Raw genomic sequence first — 22,772 nt, 5'->3', positions numbered from 1 at the left:
TTATCCTGTGCCTCAACGGTCCCAAAGCAAGGACGTTACCAGTGAGCCACCAACGAAGCAGCCGCAACCGCTGTGAAAAAAAAGTCTATTTTGCGTGTGTATGTGGTGTTTTGATAGGCTAGTGTAACAAAATATCCAATGGGGAGACGTACAGTTTGTGGGCCTGGAGTATTTGTGATGATGTAAGCAGGCAGGAAAAAGAAGGAGGAAAAAATGGGGCTTTATTGTGCGGACGAGTGGAGTTGGTTGTGAATTCTGCCTGTTGACATGAGGTCAGAAGGTACAGAAATTAATATTTTTAAGGGCTGAGTGTCAGTGGTCATTGTGGATATTTCTGTAGGAAACCCTGAAAGTGCCAAACTGTTGGTGCTGTATAGGTATGGGGCATGCCACCCTGCCAAGACATACCTGCCACCTCAATTTATGGTATGTAGTACACATACCTAAATATATAATAATTCACACATAAGTTTTTCTGTACTCTGCAGTATGTAATCTTTTGTTGCATGGGAATGGGACGACATGTTACTATTATGAACACTCCAATGGGAATTTCTACGTCAATCTAGCACATATCAGCACACAGTAAATTTGAATGAGTATTTTCCATGCTACTTTCATTCCATACTAACAGCTAGGGCTGTTAGTTAGCCCCAATACAAATGTGCTGAGCATTATTAGCAAAGGCTAACAGTTGTCTCTTACGACCAATGCGAATATATAGCAATATCAAAAATATGACAACGTAAATAAATGAAATATTACAAGCAGTAATACATACACATGATCAGATATATTCTAGCTAGACTTCATGATTCCTGTTTTTCTGACCAACTACCTAACAATTTGCTTCACCCATGCTGATGAGTTGGAAAAATTTGTAAAATCCTCCAAAAACCAAAGAAAAAAACCATTATGCCGCAATGAGTGTTTGTACATTACTGTGTAATGTTACATTTGAATTCACAACACTGTGCTGAAGAAACCTCTCGCAGAGCTCTCACTCCTTGTAATAAAATTCATATGAAACATTCCATATACCATTCCATACCTTGTACTCTCCTCTACATGATAAGTTATCATTAACAAACTGATAGGAGTTTAGAAGGGAAAATAGAAGGGAGGTTTTGCAGGTGGCCATTGTAAATACCTACCCCTGCTTTTTATTTGCGCGTTTATTTCTCAAACAGATTATTCAAGACAAAAGTGACCACTGAATCTTGAAAGGGACATCTTTAAGTGTAAAGCCAGTGACAAGATAGTAGAACGACATGGCGTAATTGCACAAACATTGCTGTTTGTTTATTTCACTACTCAGGTGGCTGCGTTTTTCACCACTGTAATGGCATACCTTTGGCTGTTGTTGGCTTTACTCTGTTGCTATGATGGAATACAAATTTTTTGTTGTGAAAGAATATTTTTATGAACTACCAGATGGACGCGATCGTTCAGTGTGTCATGCTTGGGGCTATAGTTGCAGATGAGACTGCAGGGAGGTGGCGCTGGTTAAATGGACGACCAGCATGACAATGATGGCATTTAGAAATGCTGTATTTAGCATCTTTATGGTGTAGTGTGTACTAATAAAGCTAAAACATAGAGTTTTTTGTTTCCACTCATAGTTTGGTAGCAGGAGTAATGAATGTCCGAGTTGAGTGTTATAGGCATGCCGGCGTGCCAACCACAACGGGGTTTGCACGAACGGGTTCAAAAGTCATTTATGTATAAGATGAACAAGACTGGACCCAGTATTGACTCTTGAATCTTTTGACAAGTTTAAAAACTCAGACTTTAACACACTGTCTAAAAGGTAATTATGGAACCAACTGAAGACAGCACAGGCTAAAGCAACAAGTCATAGTCTGTGTAATAACAGGAGGTGGTCTTCAGTGTCAAAGGCACTAGAAAGGTCAACAAAAACAAAATGCAAAAGCTCAGATTATATGGGTGTGCTCAAGGAATAAATGTCTGGCTGAGCATACCTGTGTACTGATCACCAGCAGGTCATTGTCCATGCTGTAATCCAGGCTGGATTCTGCTGGGCTCTCAAAGCGAAATGGGATACTGGCACCCCTCACCTGACCGCTGCTATCCACAAAGCAGAACTGGTAGAACTCTCCATCCTCTTTGGGCAAGTAATACGCTGGGGACACAAGAACTGAAGGTTATTCACTTCGCAAGGGTTTACAAAGATAAAAATCAGTTACAACTCAAAGATCATTGCAAAATTTAATACCTGATATAAGTAGAGCATGAAAATGATTTCATAAGTAAAAAAGCCTTTGAAAATTTAACCTAATTAGTTTGTCTGGCAGTACCACGCAACCCACCCCCCCCCCCCCAAGTGGGTTTCTTAAGCATAAGAAAATATCAAATAATATAAAATATCATTCAGTAGGAAATTAAGGCAATATGAATTTTAGGCCATTGTACCGCCGAGCACTAGTCTGCTGTCATCCCACTGATAAAAACGTGTCATCCCCCTAACATTTTGGTTGAAGTATGGTGTGACCTGCTCCATCATTTCGAGTAGTTTTGACCAAGAAACACATGGTTTTTATATATATTGCTGGGAATAGGAGAATCTCAGCTTGCTTGTGATGCTAATAATATCTTTCTACCTCAAATTTTTAGTGGGATATGCTCATTAGGGCTGGACTATATAGCCAAAATACCATATGAAGATACTTTTCATGTTATTGACAGTATGAAAGCATTTTGTTTTCCAGCAAAAACTTACATGAGAAGTAAACTAAAACATACTGTAACTATAGAAAAATAAGAATAAATCGAAATGCACTAATAATGAATTTCACAATTTTTATTAGGACCACAGTCTGAACAATGAACAATGTGAAATACTGAAGTAAAGGCATACTATGCACGAGTTTTTATTTGAAAATCTTATAAAATAACTACGCTAAGGCATATTTATGATACACTACAACCTTGTGCAGGGTTCCGAGTTTTACCTAGTGCAGTTATCCAGCTAACTCAGCAATAACGGTTCGTGAAACAGGGCCTAGAATAGCTAAATACCAAATGAGGAAAAACACAAAATAGCTGCACCAGCACTATGGAGTAGTTACTGCACAATGTTTCTATGCACTAAGGTGTGCACTCAGTGTAAAGATCGTTACAACACTGCCTAATTACTGTTACCATCTATTCGCCATTTTGAAATTTTCCTGCGCGAAAACAAGGCTGAGGTGGGAGGAATTCTGGAAGTGTTCTAGGAGCTGTGTTTACATGAAGCAGAAAAGCGAGTTGACCCGGTGATGCTAGTATGGCATATTGTTGTGTACCAGGCTGTACATCTTATCAAAGACGAGAATGTGATCAAGGCTTGACTTTCTATCGATTTCCGAGTAACCCTGTCGCCAGTGGATTGCCAAGATAAGAAGAGATTGGACCTTATTTTCAGGTCCTGTAACGATGTCATAAGATTTTCCCCGACAGTGAAAACTGCCTGACTTGTTTACATTTTGAACAGATGTGGCTCCTGGGTAAATCTATCATTGCCTCCATCGCAGCACTTTCGACACAAGCAATATTGGAATTGTATCCTAAAATTTCTTACCATGAAAAGTGCCTGACCTGCAAGCGTAGACATGTGTTAACATGGCAAAACGATTACATCAAGAAATACTATCTTTGGAAAAAAGCGCTATATTCTATAACTGAATTTAGATCAGACCTACCGTGCGCAAAAATATAAAAATGCTCATCAATCTGTTCATAGTGCCATCATAGAGTGTTTAAATCCATAAAACCACTCCCTTTATATAATAAATAAAAAACTGTAGGCTACACGTTAACTTAATATATAGGTCAACCAAACTGATTTAGACAACTTTGTGATTTAGCGTCATGTCTGTTCAAAATGTAAACAAGTAAGGCATTCTTCACGGTAGGGAAAATTTTTATGACAATGTTAGCCGTTCAAGCTGCTAACAATATTTTGACGTTTGCTGATTAGCTAGCACACCGACACATAGCCTACGGCTGGCAAATCGTTAACTTACTTTCAATATCAGTAAGGTACCCCTCTATCCAGTTGCTGTATCCTTTCAACAAAACTGCTCTTGGTATTCGACATGCCTCCTCAGCCCATTTTTCGACATCGTTCATCGTAAAATGTGGTAACAGCTCAAGGTTTGTGGTCCAAGTCATTGTTGTTTAACCGTACTTCCAGGTTTCCACTTGGGGTTACTCCTACCTCAGCCTCGCTTTAGATTTCAAAATGGCGGCTGCGTGAAATAAGCCTATGTGCAATCACTCATGTTGCTAAAAATGCTACTTTCAATACCTCTGACCACCCTCACCTCTTTGCTTTTTTTGCTTGTAGCATTCAAGGGTGTGTTCTCAAAGGAGGTGTGGGTGGAGTTGAGGATGAAGGAGGTGTGAGGTGGGTTTAAAACACAGAGTCTACAAGGGCCACAAAATCCTACATAGTATACCTTTAAATTCAAAAATTGGATATGAAACCTAATATGCAACCAGCTAATGTTAATATACAAAGTACTGAAGCAAAAATTTTTCCCTGTGCAGCCTCCATTTTCTTACATTTAAATTGTTCCTTTAGATACTAAATTACAAAATATATATGTATTTTTTCTACGTATTAGACTTTGAAAAGATAAAAAACCTGCTTTGATGTAAAACCTGAATTTCTTAATATAGCAGACTCAAGACTGGCTGGGCGTGTCAGTTCTGTCCTAATTATTTATGCATTCACTTTCGATTGACAGCCCGGGCCACTCACTCCCACTGACCTGGATCAGCGTTCACTCCACGTAACATCGGTTGTTAGCTAACGTTAGCTTGTTATCATATGACTGTAATAATGGATAAACAGCATTAGAAATATTGAGCCGTATATGTATGAGTCCATCGCTTACAGCCTATAATATAGGACCCTAACATTATAGGATAACGTATGTTAGCACATAACATTATCAATTGTTTTTTTTTTGCGGCAGTAACGTTATAACAGTCTGGAGAATAAAGTAACGTTACACTGGGGTGACATAGCTCAGGAGGTAAGAGCAGTTGTCTGGCAGTCGGAGGGTTGCCGGTTCGATCCCCCGCCCTGGGCGTGTCGAAGAGTCCCTGAGCAAGACACCTAACCCTTAATTGCTCCCAACGAGCTGATTGGCTGATTGCCTTGCATGGCAGCCTTTCACCGTTGGCGTGTGAGTGTGTGTGTGAATGGGTGAATGAGAGGCATCAATTGTAAAGCGCTTTGGATAAAAGCACTACATAAATGCAGTCCAAATATAGCTAACGTTAGCTATATTTACACAAGATAAGTGCAACTCATTAGCAAAATTATCGATAGCCAGACAGCAAGTAAATAGGGGAGATGAGGTTAACGGTAACGTTATAGTTTGTAGGCTTGATTCGATTAATAGCAGAATGTCATCTAGCCTGAACGGATGCTTACCAGAACCGGTCCGTTCAAGCGGTTATCAATAACATCAAAGCTATCTAGGATTTCCTGGTTGGGTTAGTTAGTTTGGCTACCACACATTGGTCAATGCAAATTAGAAATATTTGTGACTTCATGAATTTGGTCTCAAAACCACCAATACCAAATACTCCACCAGGCGGAAATGTCGAGCATTGTATAGTTTTTAGGAAAAAATATCTAATTCATTACATACATGTATGAAATACTTTTAAAATCAATGTGTTAGTAACCTTATAGTCTTTGGTCATAATATAAGCATTTTAAACTCATGATTTTGACTGCACAGGGTCTTTAAAAATCCAAGTGTTTAGGTTTGTAATTCTATATACTTCTAGGTAGGACTGAGCGATAAACCATCTATGATTATAGAGTGCTTTTTTAAAAGAGTAATAACAATCGCTCCTGTACTGCTTATCAGCTTTGCCATCTTTTTTTCTTTAATCATACTTCAGTTGATTTTTTATCATACTATTGCAATGTGCAATTTTTTTATATTCACTGAATGAAAAACAATACTGGTGACTACAGTACTGCAAAAACGCATACCATTGCCTGAATTCATACTGGTATACCTAAAAATACGGTACCTGGTCCGGCCTCATTTAAATCATAGCCGTCACCAAACTGTTTTTGAGAGAAAAAAAGCATCATTGATTAAAGAACACTATGGAAACTAATTTGCCTTTGCTCCCTCCCAGCACAACATAGCCAAACATATATGGACACCTGATATCCAACATCTCATCAAAAATTATAACCATTAATATAAAATTGGTCCCCGCTTTTGCAGATATAATAAGCTCCACTGTTCTGTGAACACGTTATACTAGATGTTGGAGCATTGCTGCATGGATTTGCTTCCATTCAGTCAGAAGAACATTAGTGAGGTCAGGCACTGATTGGGCAAATAGGCCAGGCTTGCATTTGGCTTTCCAATTGATCCCAAAGGTGTTGGATGGGGTTGAGCTCAGGGCTCTGTGCAGGCCACTCAAGTTCTTCCACACCGCTCTCGACAAAACCATTTCTATATGGACTTTGTTGTGTGCCCAGGGGCATTGTCATGCTGAAACAGGAAAAGGTGTTCCCCAAACTGTTGAGGAAGCACAAAATTATCTAGAATGTGATTGTATGCTGTAGCATTAACATTTGCCTTAACTGGGACTAAAGTGCCTAGTCAAACCATGAAAGACATATAGTGTTCCTTCGCAGCTCTGATGGTGGATGGCAGCGCCAACAAGCCGAACATCCCTGCACATGATAGTCTCGCCATAGAGCCCATGCGTGTGCTGCCTTACTCTCTCTCTTTGTTTTTCTCTGATTACCAGAGGGCTGCACAGTGCTGCCAAATAAATAATACTCTGCAATTTCAATTGTTCATTTTCTCTTTATTACACTTTGATACAGGCAACTTTTGCTTGGCATACACCAAAGATTTCTCTATGCAGGAAAAAACCCTGACTGAGTCCTAACAATGCTGAATAATCAAGGCTTGTTACATCCAAGCTAATGGATGTCACCAATTCTTTTTTGGAGAACTACTCCCTTCACATTATAGGTCTCTGTAGCTTACTGAGAGAACCAGCCTAGAGCACTAAAGAGGAACAGAAAGGAAGAATGTCAGTCCCAGACAGACCTTACCATCAAATGTCACATGCTGTTCCACTGGCTCCTCTCCCACAGGGTTAGAGCATGGTGCAGCCCACACAAAGGTGTAGTAATCCCTTGTGGTGCTCCAGCCAACCTGTGAAATAGAACGGAAGCATACATGACAGAAGACATACTAGGGCCCTTCCTGAACAGTTACTGAAAAATAATAACATGTTTCACATGTTTTCATGCTGAATTCTGTCTGGTCTATGTCCACAGTGGTGGGATACAACTGACATAGTCCATGAGTTGAGAGGACTTAAGTAGCCCTATCCCTAATTACGGTTCTGAATGGCATTTTTGGCTTGAGATCTACTTCTCCAATGACCAGCACAACTTGATCTACCAACGAGTATATTGCCGATATTGGTTCATATATGGTTGACCATGAGGGGGTGGGGGGTCGGGGGGGGAGGGGGGGGGGAACCTCAGAACCGAGGAGTCATTGACACACGAATTAGCCAACAAATTTACAAATTTCTGGACAATGTCTCCCATCAATTACTCAGACTGGACATTACAATCCCATAGTATGCTAACTGAAGTAGCATAGATATAGCAAACTGAACATAGCACTATGTTGTATCTACACTTGGACAAATTATTCGAACAGTGGCTGCATGCAATATTAAGTAGGCTGTGACAAACTGAATCATTTGAAGATAACATAACGTAATGACGGGAACAGGTTATTCAGCCCAACAATGCTCACCATTTTCCTGACTAAATTAGTGCTCTGATTACCTACAGACTAAACAGTATCTAACACTGTATCAAGTCTAATCTAGAAAATCCCAGAGTTTCTGCTTCTACTACATGACCTGGCAGGCTATTCCATACATAAATCCTGAATTTCTTCAGCGAATATAAGCATAAATTCAAAATGTTGAATTTACATTGAAATGTAAACCATTATCCTAATGGGATTAAAGTATCTGCTAAGTAAATAAACACACAATGCAGAAAGTCGATAGAAATAATGGCCAGATCGGCAACATGTTTTTTGATCCAGTACAGTAGGACCACAGCGTGAAGTTTGTTGTCAGACAAACAGGTAGTAGTTTGACAACACATTGCCAGTATTGACAACAAACAAATTGTCATCAATACATTATAATCCTAGGGGTTAATGGTCTGCATTATCTTCTGGAGGCACTAACCACATCCAATATGGTTTGATTCCTTTGCCTTTGCCACTGTTATAGTTGGGGTTAGGGTTAGGGTTAGGGTTTCAGAGACAATGAGCAAAGGAGAGCCTGGTATACCCTGATACTAAATGCCCCCTAAAGTGAAACTAATCCACTTTCTGTGTGACTCATAGAATCATCACGCAGATAACCTGAACAAATAAACAGGAAATATTTTTGACATACACACAGTGCAGAAGGCTCAGAACGTAGTCAAATCTGATACTCGCAAGAACACAGGACTGAAAAAAAGATTGTTACAGATCAAGGGCATTCAGCATATTAGGTAGAAGTACCAGTGACATTTTGATCACCTTGTTTTTATCATGCTGTACCTTGTACTTTGTGAAAGAAAGTATTTAATATGCATTGATGGTGTTCTCTTGAAAAGGATCTATGATTTAAGCAACCAGCTGTAGGGCTGGATTGTGTCCAGTGTTCCATCTGAATCCATAATTAACTTGCCATTTAGAAAGAATTCTCAAAGCCCGTCTGGTTTTTTTTTACTGTGCAATGACCAATGTCTTGCTCTAAAAACTTGTCGTTGGTGTCAGTCAACAACAGTGTATCAAGTTCTTTAAAAGAAAACTGTACTATATTTATATACATCTTTTGAAAATGTTCATATTGAATTGAAATACTGAGGCGTTCAGTTGATCGAATACAATTCTTTTAACACCAAGTTTATCATGTCATTCCTCAACAACCTGGTCGCTGTAACTCACCTTAAAAATTCCCACCCAGTCTCTACGGTGTGGTTCGATGGCTGCAGTCAGTTTATAGCTGCATTTCACTGGGGAATTTGGAATATAAGACTGAGGAACTTCGTTGAAAACAACTTGGGAGTAAGTCGATACTTCCATGACGTTAGACGTCGGAGGACCTTCAGCTCGCTGACTCATCCCGAGTTCTACAATTGTAAACATAAATGGCGAAGCGGGCATATCATCATGTAGCCGATACATTTTGTAGACGACAAGTGCAGCTCATGTTTATCATACTTAAAGGCATTTTAAATACTACTGTGACAAGGCGCTCAGAACCAAATGACCCCTTACCTAGGCCTACTGAGTATAGGGGTGAAATAAGGTTAAACAGCCCTATTTCAATCTAATTATAACATTATAGAAATGTGATTATTTTCTGATAGACATAGTTAAGGAAAACAATCTGTGACTTTCACTTTCGATTATTAGCCTACCGACATAAAACGCGACTATTGCCTTTCTCTTTTAGATGTAGATATTTATATATCACAGATTATATGTAGATCACAGAGTATCCAATACGAACAGCCTCTGCTACCAATCATAAGCAATGTTTTATTTCTCTTATAATGTCAACAGTAAAGTCAAACAACAACAAATCGCATTAGTCTTATAACACTGTGGCTGGCTTATACATTACTGCAAAGTATCTAAAATACAAATAGTAAATACAAAAATACAACAACAAGCGAAAAGACAAACGCCAAACTTATGTTACTTAACATACCCCGTGGAAGTTAGTGAAGCAGCTCTGCTGAAAGACTTCTGGATCTGTGGGCGTTTTTCGATTAGACATCAGCAACAGCCGAATTACGTCACATTTGCTTCGAGTGGCTTCGAAAGCTGTCCTAGCTGCATTCCAGTGTGTTTGTAGGCTAATTGTGTTTTGTGTTCTCATGTTGCAAGAACACACCTTCAGGTACACTTATCGATTGTAAGAACGCTTAAAATCCGTTCAATTTGGAATTTGTACGTTAACGTCACCACTATGGGAGAGCGGGGCAAAAACCGAACACGGATTTTTTCGGTAGATGCATCACGCTTGGAACGACGTATTTCAGGTTAAAGGTTATTTTTTACAGTCTCTGGGTTAAACACGCAGAATTCTTTGTCTCCAACGAACGGCGAGAGAGTTAAATAGGCTAAATATTTCTGGAGATATTGGCAAAAATGTGTTTTGGCTTTATGGAAGTGATTTATGGTTTTTTTTACGTGAAGTTTTTTTTGGCTACTGTGTTGTGTGTGTATGTCAAGGAATCCAAATGTATGTATTCCTGGACAGGCTTTTGGTGACTAATAGATCGCATAGTTTTGATATAGCAAGTTAGCTTGCTGGGACTGCTAGCCAGGCAAAAGTGCAGACACCCCCCCTGCAGGGTTAAACCGTAGAGACTGTATAAAAAATATGGACAAAGCAACTGTGACGGCACCCATTGACTCTCCGTGGGTCTGGAAAAAACGTATTGAAGCCATAGGGTTAAACCTATAGAGCGTATATAGAAACATATCTTAGAGTTCAGTTCTAGCATTGCGGTCACCCCATCTGCACTTTGAAAAAGGTAAAGCTATCCGCACTTTAAAATTTAGTGAGCGGTCAACATTATTAATTACGGTAACCCGATTGTGACGCAAATATACGGCAAGATGAAGTTACTACTTGCGCATTAAATACTCCAATAATTAGGCCTACATAAATGAATAAATACTCCAAAATGACAATTAAGTTAAATGCATGCAGTTTTTTAAATTCCATTTTTTTAAAAACCCAATCAAATCAAATATTTTTGAGAAAACTCATACATATTCTTCCCTCCTCCCATGTATTCATGTACTGGATTCTGTACTGGATTCAATTTTTATTGCAGGAATTTGGAATTACGGGTGGTCAAATCCTCCAAAATGGGCATTCAATTCTATAGATGGTACTTATTAAAAATTAAATGAAATAATTAAATCAAACCGTTTTCTGCAAAATCCACTACATTTTTGAAGACGACCTTCCCGGGCATTCATGCAATGAATGGGCATTTTTACTGTAGCAGTTTGGAATTATCAATCTTTTAAAAAATTGGTATATTTTATTTGGCATGATGATGATGACACTGATGAGGACACTGGTGATGATAATAATGATGATGACACTGGTGATGATGAACAATGGCAAATAAAAAAATATATCATTTTTAAAAGATTGATAGGCTAATTTGAACCAAACATGCAATTTTTTGCTATCCCATTACTTCAAATTCCTACATTAAAAAAACATGGCAGTACTGGCATGACTACCTGGGAAAGTTGTCTTCAAGAATCTAGTGGACTTTGCTGAAAACGGTCGGATTTAAGTGTGCTGTTGATTTCTTAAGAAGCACCATGTATAGGATTGAATGGCCATTTTGGAGGAATTTGCCATCCCATAATTTCCAATTCCTACAATAAAAATGCACAGAATCCATTGCTTCTATACCTGGGAAGATGGAAGGTTTTATTTAAGAATGTATTAGAGTTTGCAGAAAACAGTTTGATTTAATTATTGAATTGAATTTTTAATGAGCACCATCTATGTAATTAAACTGTTGAATGGCTTTGCCATCCCATAATTCCAATTTGCTACAGTAAAAACACATTCCATTGTATATATACCAGCAAAAGTTGGTTTTCAAGAATGTATTTGAGTTTGCAGAAAACAGTTTGACATAATTAATTTATTGAATTTTCAATAAGCACCATATATAGAATTGAATGCCCATTTTGGAGGATTTTACCATCCCATAATTCCAAATTCCTGCAGTAAAAATGCAAGAACAGGACATAAATACATGGGAGGGGGGTTTTCTTACTATTTGATTTGATTATTTTTATGGAATTTAAAAAACATCATGCATTTAACTTAATTGCCATTTTGGAGTATTTATTTATTCATTTATTTAATTATTGGAGTATTTAATGTGCAAGTATTAACTTTATCTGCAGTCTATTTGCATTACAATCGGGTTAATATAAAAAATATAAATGTAATCAAAAATAAATGAAAGACTATCATAACATGGAATTATATTGAATTGCCTTACTTTGTGTTAACTTTTAAAGCTATTAAGACTGTTCAGTGTACCCCACGCCGTGCTAGTTTTTACCCCAACCTCGAGGTTAAATGTAACATTTCACTCTTGGTACTTTAGGTCAGATTTCTAGTGAATGGTATGTCCCAGAAATTCCATTGTGGTCTGTAATCATAGCCAAGGGATGTCGGTTGTTTTGTATTAAAAATGATTAATCTGTCTTTAGTAATATTTTCAGAATTGAGCCAAATACTAATACTGATTATAACTAAAACTATTAGTTATTTCCCCGCTCTCCCCTACTGGCCTCTAACTTTAGCAGGAAACACATCCACACAACAAAATCCATAAATTGGAATGGCAGGTATGCCGCCCCGCCAAGTTACGTCTTGGTGGGGCAGCATGCCCCATACCTATACAGCACAGGGAGTTTGGTACTTTTCAGGGTTCTCTACAGAAATAACCACAAAGACCACAGGCTCTCAGCCCTTAAAAACATTAATTTCTGTACCTGCTGACCCCATTTCAACAGACAGAGTTCGCAAACAACTTCACACATCCACACAGTAAAACCCCAAACTTAAGAGTATTTTTTTCCTTCTTCTTTTTCCTGCCAATTACATCATCACAATGCTCCAGGTCTACAAAGAATATGTCTCCCATTGTACATTTAGTTACATCAGCTAATCAAAACATCACATACACACACAAAATGGACATATATAGAAGTGCACTAATTTAAAAGAACAAAAGTTTGTGGCCCCAGCATCTACTTCACTAGTAGTTCACTGGGTAGCGCGTTTGCCTATGGGTCTTTTTGATGAGTGACAGGCCAGGTTTCAAATCTCCCCTTGGACTCAAGCAAACTTGTAACTCCTTACACTGGCTTGTTGGGTAACTAAAAATAAAACATTTAAACTATTGCTTTTTGCATCTTTGCGGGAAACTCATTTATATTTCTTAAATCCAAGTAAAATACACCCACACTTTACACCATTCCACTTTTTCATTTTGACTGAGTTTAATGTTAGCAACCTTGCTATCTAGATGACAGACCGACTGTATAACATTAGTACAGATGGCTCCGAAATGAAATACCGAAATCTGCTTTGTGCTTCGGTCTAATAGGTAACGTTACCGGCCATATGGAAACTGGTGCAAGATAATGACTTCACGGCAGGCATGTCGATTTCCTTTAAGTCAATATGATCACATTCACTGCTGAGCCTGTACTAGTAACTACTTTTTAACTAGGCTATTGTAGCTACCCTGTAAATTAATGTCAGCTAGCCCTACAGATCCTCTACCAACATACTAACAATTAGCAGGTCTGTCATGTACAACCCCAATTCCAAAAAAGTTGGGACGGTAAATGAAATGCAAATAAAAACTGAAAGCAGTAATTTGTAAATTTACTTTGACTTGTATTCAAACAAATACAATAAAGCAATAATATAAAGACAAGGTATTTCATGTTTTACCTAATTAACTTCATTGTTTTTTGAAGATATATGTTTATTATGAAATTTATGCCTGCAACACGTTCCAAAAAAGTTTGGACAGGGGAAATTTAGGACTAATAACGATGTGAAAAGTTGAAATATCACAGTGATGTGATACAGGTGACGTTAAACAGGTGAGGCAATCGTGTTATAGTATATAAGGAGCCTCCAAGAAAGCCCTAGTCCTTCAAGAGCAAGAATGGGTCAAGGCTCCCCAATTTGCCAACAGATGCATCAGTGAATAATCCAGCACTTTGAGAACAACGTTCCCAAAAGACAAATCGGTAGGATTTTGGGCTTTTCACCTTCTATAGTGCACAATATAGCCTAATTAAAAGATTCAAGGAATCCAGTCAAATCTCAGTGCGTAAAGGGCAAGGCTGAAAACTACTTCTGAATACGTGATCTCTGAGCCCTCAGACGTCACTGTCTTAAAAGTCGTCATGCGTCTGTAATGGATATCATGACATGGGCTCAAGAATACTTCAGTAAACCTTTGTCAGTCGACACCATTCGCCGCTACATCTACAGATGCAAGTTAATGCTTTATTATGCAAAGCAGAAGCTATACATCAACACTTCTCTGGGCTCGGTGTCATCTGAGATGGACAGTACATTACATTACGTTGCAGGCATTTGGCAGATGCTCTTATCCAGAGCGACATACAACAAAGTGTATAACCATAACCAGGAACAAGTGTGTTGAAAACCCTAGAGGGAAGTACAGTTCCAAGTGCAGGGAACGACTGCGTAGTTTAACTTGGACCCTGTAGGTTAATCTGATTAACACAACAAAAACAGCAACAAAGCAGTCTATGCAAATAGTACAAGCAATAGTTGAGTAGGCATGCACAGTAGCACAGTGGAAGCGTGTTTTGTGGTTCGACGAGTCAACATTTCAAATATTTTTTGGACAAAACAGCCGGAAAGAGGAAAAGGACCATCCAAGCTGTTATCAGCGTCAGGTCCAAAAACCAGCCTCTGTCATGGTATGGATGTGTCAGTGCCCATGGCATGGGTAACTTGCACATATGTGAGGGCACCATTAATGCAGAAAGATATGTATAAATTTTGCAGCAACATATTCTGCCATCCAGACGCCGTCTTCTCCCGGGACGTGCCTGCATTTTCCAGCAGGACAACGCCAAACCACATTCTGCCCAGATTACAAGTGCATGACTGCGTAAGCAGAGAGTGCGGGTGCTAGATTGGCCTGCCTGCAGTCCTGACCTGTCTCCGATTGAGAATGTGTAGCACATTATGAAGCGAAAAATATGGCACCGAAGGCCCCGTACAATTGGACAGCTGAAGACCTGCATAATAAAAGAATGGGGGGAAATTCCGCTTGCTATTCTTAACCAACTGGTGTCTTCAGTGCCCAAATGCTTAATAAGTGTTATTAAAAGAAATGGTGTTGTTACACAGTGGTAAACACTCGACTGTCCCAACTTTTTTGGAGCGTGTTGCAGTCATCAGATTTGAAATGAGAGTATATTTTCAAAAAACAATTCAATTCACAAAGTAAAACATCAAATAATGTTCTGTTGTAGTGTTATCAATATAGTACAGGGTGAATAGTATTTACATTATCACTCCTTTTTCTTTTATTAGCATTTTCCATACTGTCCCAACTTTTTTGGAATTGGGGTTGTACAATAGCCCATTAAAAAGGCTTCCATTTAAAAATATGACTGTCACGCACCGCGACACACCCCTTTTGTTGACAGAAGAGTTGACCACAGGGAGATATGGGAATTCCGGAACTTTATTCAAATGCTTTGTAGAGAGAGAACGGTTCTTTAAAACAGAAACAAAACAAAATGTCTTCGCCCTTCACACTCACAGGATCCAGGTAAAAACAACAAAGGAACACAACAAACTAAAATAACAAAGACAAAACAAAACAATCAGGCCACCTACTGAGAAAAGAGCATACTTTAAATACCCAGACTAATTGGTAATGCACTCCAGGTGCGTGTGCCCACTTAACGGTTTTTACCGTAACCGTAAATTAAATCCAACTTTAATTTCTCTGGATTAACGGGTTATCTTCTAGCCTGAAATGCGATCGTATTAGTAAATAGCTACACATGTAATGTAACGTGCAAGTAGTTGGCTATCTCCCTGGATGTGAAGTAAATGTTTTTACCAATAAATAATAATAATAAATGCGATTTTATCCATGGAAATAGCTATACAAAAAGGCAAAATAAATGTCGTGTTTGCGATTACCGTTGTAGATGTCAGAAGGAAATGTCACTGACAAAAAAAGTTTGCTCTCTTTGCAGTGGTTTGGGCTGGAAACGAGCTGTAATAGCGGGATATGCGCAACACTGCCTACTTATTGGCTACTGAATCTTACAACAATGTACAGCCTTGGAATACTGGGCACATTTCAACAACAAAATGTCTATGGATCTTACTGACTGTTTGGCTAGCTAGCTAAGGTCCTTCGATTGCCCTGAACCTCTCCCACAAACCGAGCCATGCCACACTTCCATTTATTTCTCATTCACTGTAAAGGAAAAATGATTGAATCCATGCCTGTGTTTTTCTTTCACCTGCAATGTGTTTGCATTCATTATGTGTATGCATGTCTCTCATAGCCTACATTTATATTAATTACTATTAACACTTACTCAGAACAAACACAGTACAAAAAGATATACAATCTGATGAAAAACATGTTTTCAACATAAAATATCATATCACTTAACAATTGGACACAGTGAGATACTTTGAAGAGCCACATGTGCAAAACAAATAATGAATACTGCAATTTAGAACGTGCTATCAATAAACGTTAATCAACAAAAATTAGCATCATTTGCAGGGTTTCCCCCAGAAAAGTTGTTAGGCCCGGTGGCAAGTATCTTTTGACGGGGGCCAGCGGCCCGGCGCGGGCCGGCGGCCAAGTGTCTTTTTTGATGGGGGCCCGGCGCGGGCCAGCAACAGACTGATGGCAGCATTAAGGTAGGGCCCTATAGTTTCTGTGATAACAGAATCACATACGGAATCGCGAAATTGAGAATTTAAAAAAGCTATAACACAGATTCCATAGGGCCCTACATTAAGTCAGTGCTAAAAGCTGACTGGAGATTTGAAAATATAACTACGTAATGTGAATGTTGTTATAAATAAGTCATTTATTCAACACACAGTAAAAAAAAAATCAACAACTATTTACAGCATAACATAGTCTTACAAAGAATCTGACAACAATGTACAGACTTGGAATGCTGTGTTTTCAACAACAACAAAATAAATAAAATAAAATTAAAATAAATAATATCAAAGTTTTTGCACTCTACAAAAACTTGTATTGAAGTCTTGATTGGCTACTGATTCTTACAGCCTTGGAATGCTGGGCACATTTCAACAACAACAAAAGAAATTAAAATAAATAATATCAAAGTTTTTGCACTCTACAAAAAACTTGTATTCAAGTCCTGATTGGCTACTGAATCTTACAACAAGCCTTGGAATGCTGGGCACATGTAAGGATGGGAATCGCAAACCGGTTCCAAGTTGTCCTATTCATTGGAATCATATGGCTCCGAACTTATCGATTCCGCTTATCGAAGCCAGCATGTTTTTACGACAGCTGCGCATTGCAAAACAATGACGTAACGCCTTGGGGGAGACACGCAGGCAGGCAGCCTCTCTCAGATGTTTGTTTTGGACGGCAGCTGTCACAACAAATTTGATCCGGGCTGCCAGCCTTGAAACATTCTGTTGCGATAAAGATTTTAAGACAACTCAGCAATTTCTCTGGATTAACGGGTTATTTTCTAGCCTGAAATGCGATCGTATTACTAAATGGCTACACATGTCATGTAACGTGCAAGTAGTTGGCTATCTCCCTGGATGTGAAGTAAATGTTTTTACCAATAAATAATAATAATAAATGCGATTTTATCCATGGAAATAGCTATACAAAAAGGCAAAATAAATGTCGTGTTTGCGATTACCGTTGTAGATGTCAGAAGGAAATGTCACTGACAAAAAAAGTTTGCTCTCTTTGCAGTGGTTTGGGCTGGAAACGAGCTGTAATAGCGGGATATGCGCAACACTGCCTACTTATTGGCTACTGAATCTTACAACAATGTACAGCCTTGGAATACTGGGCACATTTCAACAACAAAATGTCTATGGATCTTACTGACTGTTTGGCTAGCTAGCTAAGTTAGCTAAATGACCACGTTGTCGTGCACATCAATGTCACCAAGCTAACGTTATTAATAAACAAGTGAAGTCGTTATTTAGATGGCGATTAATAAATCATGTAATGTTACAATGTATCGAACGTTACATTCATGCTACTACTTTAACGTTACCTACACACTGCTTAAGTTAATATAAAAAGAATGTGCTTACCGATGACATGAAGTGATAACACAGTTCGTAACGAGGTTAGTAAGCCTACTAAAGAAATGGTGCCTTGCTAGGTACCGTTAGCTTGTGATAGTTGGAAACATCAAGTGTTAAACGTCACTCTATGCACAACGAGGGCAAAGAAGAGACCTGCTGTTTTCCTATAGTGCGTTCACGTTTTAACCAACAGATGTCGCTGGTGAGCTTTCCAACCAAGCCACCCCACTGTAACTGTAGTTTAAAAAACATCTTAAAAATACATTTTTAAAAAAATTAAAAAATCGATGCTTAGGCCTGGCGGGGGGTCAATTTAGGCCCGGCGAGTGCCGGGCTTGCAATACACTGGCGGAAACCCTGATTTGAGACAACACTTGTTTGCAAACAAGACGAAACAGCACTAGCTTTTAAACCAGCACGTTGATTTTCTCATTCATTTTATTTCCTCATTACTTCAGATCCCACTCATTGTCGTGGATATGACCTCTAATACATTTCAAATAAATAAACCAATGTCTGCAGTATACATTTAGGTTATATGAATATGCTCATAGGTATGAATGGTGAGTAAAAAACAGCACATGACCAAGTCATATATACGAGGTGTTTGCATTTGGGTGGTCATCAGCAACTGGTAAGTTTATCACGTGAACAATACATAGGCTACATACAGAAACCCGGGCTGATCTGCACAGACCAATACAAACAACAATCGTTCATAACGCAAAGACAAGACATCCAATCATTCCCCAAACACTCTGAAAACCCTGGGGCTTTCCATCTCCTTTTTATCCATTTTTGACAGCTACTCCTATTGTGGAGCTTAACTTAGATACTTCCCACCTGTTCGCTTTGGTTTCTTAGGTTCTATTCTTGAAACCATTAACTCCCAACTCTCAGACACCATTATTTCCAAGCCGCTTCCTTTCTTTAATAAAAAAAATAGGTACTCCCTCCCCTCCCTGGCGCAAAACATGTATTCAACTCCCCAACTTTTAGTGAGTTTGGCGAGTAGCCAGGCCTTATAGCCTACATTTATTTTCATTTGCAGTACGAAATTGTGCACATTTTTAATCAACATTATTTGCGGATACATGCAATTCTTTCTCTGCACTCGTATTCATGGTAAATATCTGCAATGCGTAGATTGTAAAAAATCTTGAAGTTTTGTTTTTGCTGGTGATTCTGAAAGCCAACATGGTAGATAACAGACTGGAGTATCTTGTTAAGTGTAGACTACTTGGTTATTAAAACTGATTTTTAACGGATAAATTGAATTTATGATTTAATCCCTAACACGGTATGAAGACAGTGTGTTAGGCTACTTGCCATTTGATTAGTCCGATTGTTGGCACGCTTGATAATAAAGGAAAATCAATAAAAACAGGTTGAGATCAATGTTATGTCCCCTGCCTCTGCTGGTCTGGGTAGTGCAGGTGGAGGTAATTACCTAATTACCTAATTGCCTGATTGCCTCCACTATTCTTTATAGCCTCTATAGTATAAATGTCTATTATTCCAGTGTTGTCATTAAGAGGCCGACTTTGCAGCAGGAATATTGGTCGGCATTTGGCAGGCACGTCATTCGGCAAGCACGCATTCGTTATTGAAACACAGACAACATGGATAGGCTACTGAACACTGTTCATTGACAGTAACACGCTTGCAAGAACAAAGAACAAATTGTTCTTGAAACTAAATGTGCAAATAGCAGAAACAGTCAAAAGGCCATTACACATTTATTAAGGCTTTGCACTGCAAAGTTAAGAAGCGCACATTCATTGCGACAATTTCTTGAATAAAGGCCACTCGTTTAAAAAAAAATGAAATAAGGTCTTATAAGTTAAATTAAAAGCCATTTCTGCTTTTATTTTCTCACTTTTAGCTGCTATATAGGCTACATGGAATAAACATTTGAATGCCTTGAACACAGCTTTTAAATGAACGTAAGGCCACTTTGCATTTCAAAGTTAAGAAATAAATAAAACTTCTAAAGCGCACGCTGTGCATGTTCGTTGTGGCAATTGCTTGGATAAAAAAAAAACAATAATGAAATAATAAAAGGGCTAATAAATGAAAGGCCATGTTTCCGCTTTAGTTTAGCCTATACTCTCTCCCCCGCTCTATCGAAAGGCCTTTGAAGTGACTCTTCCTATTGCGACTTGGTATTCCTCGCAAGAAAAACCAACATATTAACCCTGTCGGGTTTGAGAGATGCCCTCAATGGAGTGAGGATATTTCCTGCTGCACTGAACACCTGCACAGATGCAGTGCTGGTGGCGCATATTGCCACTATATTACATATAGGCACTCTGGCAAATGCCTCTGAGACTCCTAACTTATGTAGTGCCGAGCCATGGGGTGCATTTCATTGCATCGTATAACGGACGATGAGTGGTCCTAAGATGCGATGCTAGATTTGTCGTGTTTCCTCGCATGATGTTGATATTCTTGCTGCAAATGTGGCACACTGCCTCATCCAAATTCTTTGCCTTTCCCTCTTCATCGGGCTCAAAGCCAAAATGTTCCCAGACAGGAGAAGTAACGTTGGGTTTTGCTACAAGATCCTTGTTTTCAGCCTAATTTGAAGCGAAAACTTTCCATAGCCAACAGTTGTAAAGCACTTTCCGGGTGGCACGTTCTCCGATCAGAACGTTCTGCGCAACTGTGAGTGGAAACTTTCAAACACATAGCGTGAAGAAAATAGGCTACACAATTATAATTATAATTATAAGCACAAACTAAAACAAACAAAAACACAAAGTACACAAAACAAAAGGATCTTCACAAAATCTACAAACCACAAACACAATATCCCAACACACAGCCCCAAAGAAGATCTCCCCTGCCTAGAGCTGCCGCGGTTACTGCATTACTGCGATAACGCAATCACGTCACGTCCACCGCAGAGTCAAGCTGATCACCGCTTCACCGCTGGGTTTTGTTTTTTCCCCTTTATTTTAGGCCTATTGTTTATGTTCCAATTTATGCTTGTAAAAGTTATGTGATCTGAAATAAATGCAATGCAATTAAAAAAATTATTTATATTAATAAATGTCTGGGTTTTCTTTTTAAATCACTTTCTGGATTGTTTTTTGGTGCATTTGGACTTGTTTGTTGCAGCCCTTCGAGCTGGCCGTAACAATCAATGATTAGTTTAAAGGAAAGTTTTGCGCCCCACCAATTTTCAGCTCACCAGTCGCCTGCGTTTACCCTGTCTGTCCGACTTGAACTTGACAACAGGTTGTCAATTCAAACAGAGAACACGATTTTGACTGTTGCGATTAACCTTCAGATGTAACTAGGCTAAAAAGAGAACTAATGTGTGATATATTTAGTTATACATACAGTGTGTTTCGACCCTATAAATCTTGCCATTTCTTCCACTAATGCTTCACAATGTATTTTGTTCCAATTCGAATTGGTGGTGTGTCTGCACCAGTCATCTGGACTCGTGTGAGTTATGCATTTCATTGTGCTGTCTGTCGCATGTTCCTGTTCAATGCAAGGACCAATATAGGGCAAAAAACTATGCAGGGAATATTGATCTGTTTATTTAACAGTAATCACGAAGATTGGATCTACAAAAGAAAGTAGGATGCAAACCAAGTAAGCCTATACCATAAACTGAACCAGAGAACCACCTAGATAATATAGCCACGATCTAAGATATTCAGCATAGAAAAAAATGACTTGAAGGGAAAGTAAGGAGGGAAGGGTTTAAATTTAATTTAATTTAGTTTATTTTTACCGGAAAAAAAAAACACTTAAACATTGTTCTGAGTAAAGTCTGTAAAATGATTTTTCAGTGGGTTTCTGTTTTGCCAAGTGAAGGAAAACAGAAAAATGTATAGGAGAAGAAATGGGTGACAAAAATAAATATAAAGATAAGAGAAAGGGAAAATGATGACACTAGTGAATACATGCAATTTTATTTTTTCATTCAGTTCAGTCAAAGCCTGCTGGGAATTCTATGCACTTGAACCAATTTATGTTTTAGGAGTTATTTTATTAACATATGTTTATTTATTTTTATTATTCAGTTTGTTCAAAGTTTACTGCCTGCTGTCCATGCAGTTTGTAATTCATCATTCCATTTTTTATGTTTTGGAAGTTATTTATTTTTATTTAAAAATTCCATTCAGATTGTTTCAAAATCTAGTGCCTCGAACTTCATGCACTTTTTAAAATGTATTTTTCAAATATTTCATGTTTTACTAAATATTCTATTAAACATATGTTCATTTAAAGGCAGCCTTGTGTTAGGGTTTGTGTTGCTGTAAATTTTGGCAGAAAAATTTTATGATTTACTGCAACTGAACATCGGCCCCAAATATTGGCTATCGGCCTCCTTTACGTACTGATAATTGGTATCGGTATCGGCCCTAAGAAAATCATATCAGTCGACCCTTAATTAACGGCATATAAAACCACCCTAAAATTTCCAAAAATCCCATGCCCACACCAAACTTAGCTTAAATCCCTGAGGTCTACCTCATCACTGGTGACTAAAAAGGGGGGATATGGTATTTAATGTTTAATGACTCTGCTCTCGTTTGCTCTGCACTGTGAAGCTACACTCTGTGGTTACACAAACAGTCCCCTGCTTTGTTGCTAACCAGAGGTTTCTCTATCGATGAGCCAATTGAAGGAAAGTGTCTTGGCACTAATCATTTACAACAAAAGGAGGCAGCTATGTTTGTCTCACACTTTCGGTTTTTGCTGGTGGCAGATCTGCTGAGTACTATGGGACAAAGAAATGCAAGGAA

The 22,772-nt window shown here is 38.5% G+C and overlaps 1 protein-coding gene across 3 annotated transcripts in view; it reads right to left on the bottom strand.

Moving 5' to 3' along the window:
- calcoco2 (calcium binding and coiled-coil domain 2) overlaps nucleotides 1–22,772 on the bottom strand; it is an 86,496-nt gene that overhangs the window by 41,694 nt on the left and 22,030 nt on the right. Inside the window, exons 1-4 of one of the 3 annotated variants that reach the window (XM_064324486.1) lie at nucleotides 9,802–10,075; nucleotides 9,033–9,217; nucleotides 7,112–7,214; nucleotides 1,983–2,143 (exon numbers count right to left, since the gene is read on the bottom strand). In XM_064324486.1, coding sequence (XP_064180556.1) covers nucleotides 1,983–2,143; nucleotides 7,112–7,214; nucleotides 9,033–9,209 — 441 coding nt within the window. In that variant the 5' untranslated portion in view covers nucleotides 9,210–9,217; nucleotides 9,802–10,075. Of the gene's footprint in view, nucleotides 1–1,982; nucleotides 2,144–7,111; nucleotides 7,215–9,032; nucleotides 9,218–9,801; nucleotides 10,076–22,772 lie in introns of those variants that run through there. The other 2 variants (XM_064324483.1, XM_064324484.1) reach the window with 2 other exon arrangements.

The sequence above is a fragment of the Anguilla rostrata genome, chromosome 2 (assembly GCF_018555375.3).
Source record: "Anguilla rostrata isolate EN2019 chromosome 2, ASM1855537v3, whole genome shotgun sequence".
Classification (NCBI taxonomy): Eukaryota; Metazoa; Chordata; class Actinopteri; order Anguilliformes; family Anguillidae; genus Anguilla; species Anguilla rostrata.
The sequence above is the reverse complement of the archived record's forward strand: the minus strand, read 5'-3'. Positions and strand labels throughout refer to the sequence as shown.